Below are 7,131 nucleotides of genomic sequence, written 5' to 3' on the forward strand. Positions count from 1 at the left end.
CAGCTTGAGGACTAAGGTGCTCCTGACCAAGCCATGGTATTTTCAATAACCTCATATGCATGTGAAAGTTGAACTGTGAATAAGGAAGATCATAGAAGAATTATGCAATTGAGTTATGGTGTTGGAGGAGAATATTGAAAGTATCATGGGCTGCCAAAATCACCAACAGATCTGTGTTGGAAGAAGTATTGCCAGAGTGCTCCTTGAAGAGGAGACTCATCGTGACCCTATGCATAACAGAACGAAACAGTGCCCAGTCCTGGATATGATATTCCTCTCCAGTTAATGGTCCCTCCTGACAATATGTCCAAAGTATTAGAGACGAAGTCTGGCTATCCTGGCCTTGAAGCTACCAGCTTGATGGCACCTAACAATAACAACATATATATATGTATATGTATATATATGTATATATATATATATATATATATATACACACACACACACATTTATATACACAGAGAGAGAGAGAGTCTTGGGGTGGTACTGTGGGATAAAGCAGCACTGGACCATAAGGTAGGTTTGAACCATGAGGTTGGCAGTTCAAACTCACCAACCACTCCTTGGAAACCCTGTATAGAGTTGCTGTCAGTTGAAACCGACTCCACTGCTCTTTACAACAACATATGTACATATAATGTATAACATATTTTGCATGTAGCAGGCACATTTCAATACTGTACACATGTTGTAGCTGTTAAGTGCCATTAAGTCAATTCCAACCCACAGAGACCCTAAATAGAGCTTCCAAGGAGCAGCTGGTGAGCTTGAACCAGCAACTTTGCAGTTAAAACACTTAGCAGTCTGATGCATTAGCCCACAGCACCACACCAGGACTCTACACATGCTGACTCATTAACCCTCATAGTCCTCTTTGGAGGAAGGTGTTAGCCAATGTCCTACAAACAGTGCTGAGTCAGGGGATCAAGCTCTATAGTTGAACTCCACAACAGACAACACAATACTGTGTCTATTAAATGTCAGATGACAACAACTTGTTTGGAATGAAAAATAGAATATGACTCCTGCATTCAAGAGGCTTGTCATCTAACCATGTTATTTTTTTCCTCACCATATATATCTGTCAAAGATTTTGATATAACACTGAAGTCCATTATTTTGCTGAGGACCTGTATGCATTAGTCTATATTGTGTCCTGTGTACTGTGATTCACATAGGATGCACAAATGAAACAGATAGTTCCCAATTTACTGTGATAATGTTCCAACAATCTCATTGTAAGTTAGTTCTGATATAAGTCAAATCTCTCTTTTCTTCTTCTTCTTAGTTTTCACTATTATTCTATTTTATTATTGCTATTGTTAAGTGCCATAGAGTCAGCTCCGATCTACAGCAACCCTGTATAAGGCTTCTGGGGGGCAGCTGGTGGTCTTGAACTGCTGACCTTGTGGTTCCCACTGACTTTACAGTCCATCACATTAGCCCACATTAATCTAATTTTTCAACATCTTGTGTGAACATCTGAGAACGGTACATCAGCAAATTATGTTTCACAGCAATGTATGAAGTATATTTTAATAATGATGAAACAAAACAAAATAAAGCAAAATCCACTGTTTTGGATGGATTATGATATTAGCAAGTTTTAGGGTTTCTGAGGCTGTAAATCTTTATGGGAGCAGAAAGCCTCATCTTTCTCCTGAGGAGCAGCTGGGGGGTTTGAACTACCAACCTTGCGTTTAACAGTCCAGTGCTTATCCTATAGCACCACTAGACTCCTTATTAATGATAAGATGTACCAAAAAAAAAAAAAAGAAAAGAAAAGAAACAGACATAAATGCAGTTAGTTGTAACTCGAATACCTTGTATGCCAGGGACTACCTGTATAGGCCTTGATAGTAAAGAGCTCATATGTGGAGAGACACAATTTCCTTTCACAAGTGCTAGTGGAAGTATGTATTTTAATTAAAACTTTCCAAGAGAACAATGTTTGATTACCTAAGGATAATTTATAGTTTGCTAGATTAATAAATGAAGAGAAGAAGGAGGAGTAAATAGAAGGCAGAGGGAGGCACAGGCACAGAGCGGTAACAGGGTGTAAAGGAAAAGAAGGGTCTTTTCTTTTCTTAATAATAACATGGAGTCATGTCTATTGGCATGTCTATTCTGCTCCCATAAAGATTTACAGCCTCAGAAACCCTAAAACTTGCTAAAATCATAATCCATCCAAAACAGTGGATTTTGCTTTATTTTGTTTTGTTTCATCATTATTAAAATGTACTTCATACAATGCTATAAACACAATTTGCTGATGTACCATTCTCAGATGTTCACACAAGATGTTAAAAAATTAGATTGATGTGGGCTAATGTGCTGGACTGTAAAGTCAGTTTGAACGCAAGGTCAGCAGTTCAAGCTCACCAGCTGCCCCTCAGAAGCCCTATACAGGGTCGCTTTCATGAAGTAATTTAAGTAGTGAAAAAACATGGTATGTATTGTATTTGGGTTTCAATAAATGGATAGTTTTATTTAGAGCGGCCACTAAAAGAAATTTATATTCATAGTTTTATGTTTTACCTCTTCTTTCCTATCCTTTTCCTCTGTCTTGTTTGTTGACTCTTCCTCTTCAGTCTCCCTCCACTTTTGCCCTATCCCCATGCAACCTCATTGTTCTTTCCAGTAATCAAAAATGTCTTCCCTTTATCAACGTTTAATCTCAAGTTTTAGAAAAACACATATTATCTATCTTCCTTTGCACCCTAAAATGAATGTAAACTTCAGCATTCTTTAGATTCAAATGTGTTTCCAATACTAATGGTACTAAGAATCATTATTAGAGAGAGGTATGTTTATTTGAGGGAAACAACGAAAGAAACCACAAGTATTATAGTGTAGTAACTCCCCTCTTCCGCCACTTGAGAGTCATTCTGTCCCACTGGGAAGCATTCCTATTTCTCTATTTCATAGTGAGAGAAGCAGCCATCTTTATGGTCTACCTCCATAGAGCAGTGAGTTTGCTTCTCTGCCCTTCCCTTCCTTAGCATGCCATTCTCGTTGAGTCCATTTCCTCTACCATGTTTATATGTCAAAGAACTGTTAAAAGGTAATTTGACAGAAGGACATTATAGGAACACAATTCAGATGTTAGGTACTACCATTCTTAATCTTTATTTTCAGCTGGAGTTGATCCATTTGTATGCGGCAGTATTCCGCTAGAATTTCTCTCTTTTCATAGCCCGTGAGTGATCTTTCTGTAATAGAAACATTCAGTTCACCCTCAGTTCTCACTTACGAGGTTGGCTCGTCATTGTTAGCCCTTCAGAGAATCCCTAAAACGTATGGACTACCTCCTGGAATGCTCCTTGATTTGTATCAATGATGCCCTTCAAGGGAAAGAATTACTTTTCCTCTGGAATGTTTATGCCTTCTTTCTTTTCTTAGATCGAAGAATCAATCGCCACACACTTTGGCAGCCACGGCAGAAGGGCCATGCTCTACAGACCTCCTTCCTCCAGCAAAACAGAAGTTCAACTCCTCCAGCACATTCTCACTCAACACGGTTACACTGTTGTCGTTGTTGAACAAATGCAGGATGCTGTTCTTGGGCTGGGGCTCTTAGAACAAGGTCAGAATAATAACTAACTACCAAAGTTGCCTGATATGTAATGCTAAACAATTTCTTCATTGTGATACAGTCTTCCTTTAAAGAAATTCACAAAAGCAAATTTTTACCAATGATCACTTCCTTGTATCATAGAAAACGTAGCTCCTTTTCTTTCCTTTTGATTTTTTTTTTAGCTATAGCTTTATTCCTAAATTTATTTTGTTTATATTTTTGTGGCATTTTTGGATTGTATGGTTCATATTTAAATGCTGCATAAAATATTTGTTTATGAATCTGAATACATGTTCTGCCTAGGATCAAACTGCTCTATATTTTAAGAAAATTGCTATTTCATCCAACTGTAAATAGAATGTGCTGGAAATTGTTTTAAGAAGCCAGTTTAAATGTGATTCACAGATTGGCTATAATGCAAAAGAGGTGTGGGTATTAATCACTGACTCCATTACTAGTCAAGTGCTTTTATTTCTATCATTTGAAGAGAAAAATATTAGGTAAGTTTTAAAACAAGATACTTGAGAGGAAAGTTGAAGAGATGATGAGGGTCAGAAAGGACAATAACCAGAGCAGCTAACATTTCTTGAGCAAAAAAAAAATGACAGTTGCCACGCTGTGCTTTGCATTTATGACCCCACTGGAAACTGCACTGTAGCCCAAGTTGCCATAGTCACCTCTGACTCAATGCATGAATAATTTCTTTTAGAAAGATAAGCACCAGGCTGGTCCCTATGAGGTAGAGGTTAAAGATATCCCAGATGTCCAACTTTCCCAATGCATTATACTACTCCATTGTCCTTGATATCAATCACATTCCTCTCCTCCCTCCTGTCCCAGGGTTCTGCAATACGCTGCAGCATCTCTTCAGAACTGTCGAGGAGAAGGCTTACACAACAGTAGAAACTAACAAGTCTAACATCCGTAGTTCAGAGGCTTTTCTGGAGGATTCTCTTCACCCACGTAGTCTCTAGGGCTGAGGAAACCAAATTGGCAGGTCCAATTATAATTGGCAGGTCCAGTTATAGGCTGTTGATTCATGAGGCTGTGGGAGCTGGTGAATCAAGTCAGGCCATGAGCCATAAATCCCATGAACTGGGCTCTGATGTGATGAGTCACATGCAAGATTCAGACTCAGAACAAACTTTGCCAAAGCCTTCCTATATGTTAAACTCAGACCATGCCCTCAAAGAAAATCAAGGGTGGCGAATTGAGTCACAACTTCTAGTGAGGTTGGGGTAGACTTAATACTTGTTGCTGCGAAGTACCATAAAGTTGGTTCCAAATCAGTGACCCTGTATAGGGTTTCCAAGAAGTATCTGGTGGGTTTGAACAGGTGACCTTTTGGCTAGCAGACCAGTGCTTATCCTAAAGTGCTACACCAGGACTCCTTAATTCTCGGTTGTTGTTAAGTGCTGTCGAGTTTGTTTTTACCCATGGCGACCCTGTATAGGGTTTCTAAACTCCATCTTAATCTTGAGTCCTATCATAATCCCGCTTTATTAACAACTCACTTCAAAATGGGTCCATAATCACAGGCATTGTTGTTGTTGTTGTTAAGTTCTGTGGAATTGGTTCCAATCCGTAGTGACCTTGTATAGGATTTCCAAGGAGTGGCTAGTGGATTTGAACCAGCAACTTTGTGGTTGGCAGTCTAGTGCTTATTCTACAATGCCACACCATAGAATGGAACAATATGGTTAGAAGGGCCATAATACATAATGATCTACCCTGCACTCCTGGTGACCCCTTGGGTACAGAGAAGAGCTGTACTTTATGGGGATTTCACTTGTTCAGATGCAGCTCACCAGTCCTTTCTTACAAGGCACCTCTGCGTCCAGTTGAGCAATTACTGTTCACATCACCAGGAGTCCCAAAGCAACCTTTTTTCTTCTTATAAAACTGCAAGGAACCAAAGAAAAAAGGCGATATAATCTGTTTGTTTTGCAACTGGAAAAAATTGAAATTGAAATTGAAATTGATATTGAATTTCAGTTAAATTTTAGTTCAATTCCAACATGCCCGTCTTTACTCCTCCCATGGCGCTGCTTCTGAATTTCTATGGGCACAGCATGGGTTCTCTGTGCATCTCAACTAACATGCAATGTCAATTCCAATTTTCAATTTTCTTCAGCTGCAAAACAGATGGACTACATCTCCTGTCTCCCTTGGTATTCTGGCGTCAATTTTATAAGAAAAAGGAGGATTACTTTGCAGCTTCCAGATATCAAGGAAGTGCAAAGACAGCCTGAAGGCAATGGAATCTGGCAGCCAAAGGAAGACTGGGTCCAGTGCTTGGGATAACAACATGGTAACACCAGAATTTGTCAGTGTAAATGCTGACTTGGCTTCCTTTTCACACTTTACCGCAGCTTTGAAAACATCCACTTCCTGAGTGTTCTTTGACTCTGTACGGTAAGAGATTACTTCTGGATATGCCTCAAGAAAGGATAGCAATTTCACATTTCATGAGTATGGAAAATTGATTTCTGGTTTTTCACTTGATTTTGCAGTTTTCACTGTGAGAATAATGTGCATTGAATACCTGATAGAAAGAAGTTCTCTGACTGTAACCTAACCTCCTCGGGATTGTTTAACATATAGAAAAAAACATTTTTAAATTGCAGTGCGTTTTCTATGGCTACAGATTTAATCTTTCAAGTACTTATTACAATGAACATTTTCTAAGGATTTGATTCTTGGACAGTTCATCTTGCTCTTGTTTCACATATTGATCTTGTATCTCAGCATGGTTATCTTTCTATGTTCTACATCAGTAGAAAGCATGAGCTTGTATTAATGTCCCCAAAGTGAGTAGTTTGACAGAAGTGGAAACAATTCGGAATGACCTGGAAACCCTTCTCCACTTCTAGATTACCATTGAATTCTCTGTTATTTGTCAAACTCAAGGTTTGGAAATATCACATAAAGCCCACAAATGTTAATAAGGACTCAGGTACAGACCTGATACATTTATAAAATATCTTCTTGTTCATAGAAAGCTCAATCTAAAATATATTTTTCCAATTTTACCTGTCCCTTCTACCACTTTCCTTTTTTTTCCTTAAAGTTTTTATTGTGAATTGAATGATAGTTAACATGGGAGAACATCAGATTTACACTCATTGTTTCATTACAATGATTACAGTCTCTTCCTTGTATCATCTTTCAACAGTATTTGCTTCTGTTCCCTTTTATGGGGATGTGCATAAAACCACTCAGGAATATATTATCATTTAAACAACCAAAGGACACACACTCTGCAAGCCTGCCTCCTGGCTGCCTGCACACAGCCTGTTTCTCTGTGTCTAGAGCCCACAACTGCTCCCTCTCTCTGCCTCCATTTCTGGTGTCACTTGCTTCTCTGGATAGAGCCCCACATTCTACTTGTGCTCTTCTCCCTTGATGATCATAAGGTATCTGTTCCTGTACTTTAAGATTAACTTTGTTGTTGTTGCTTTGTTGTTGTGCCATCGAGTCAGTAGCAACCCATAGTGACCTTATGCGCAGCAGAACGAAACACTGACTGATCCTGGGCCAACCTCACTATTGTT

The 7,131-nt window shown here is 38.9% G+C and overlaps 1 protein-coding gene across 1 annotated transcript in view; it reads left to right on the forward strand.

Moving 5' to 3' along the window:
* The window catches only part of CPED1 (cadherin-like and PC-esterase domain containing 1), a 429,690-nt gene that overhangs the window by 43,999 nt on the left and 378,560 nt on the right, over positions 1–7,131 (forward strand). The window contains exon 2 of the mRNA XM_006859362.1: positions 3,403–3,586. Within this exon, the coding sequence (XP_006859424.1) occupies positions 3,403–3,586 (184 nt within the window). The remainder of the gene's footprint in view (positions 1–3,402; positions 3,587–7,131) is intronic.

Source organism: Chrysochloris asiatica, unplaced genomic scaffold (assembly GCF_000296735.1).
Source record: "Chrysochloris asiatica unplaced genomic scaffold, ChrAsi1.0 scaffold00032, whole genome shotgun sequence".
NCBI lineage: Eukaryota > Metazoa > Chordata > Mammalia > Afrosoricida > Chrysochloridae > Chrysochloris > Chrysochloris asiatica.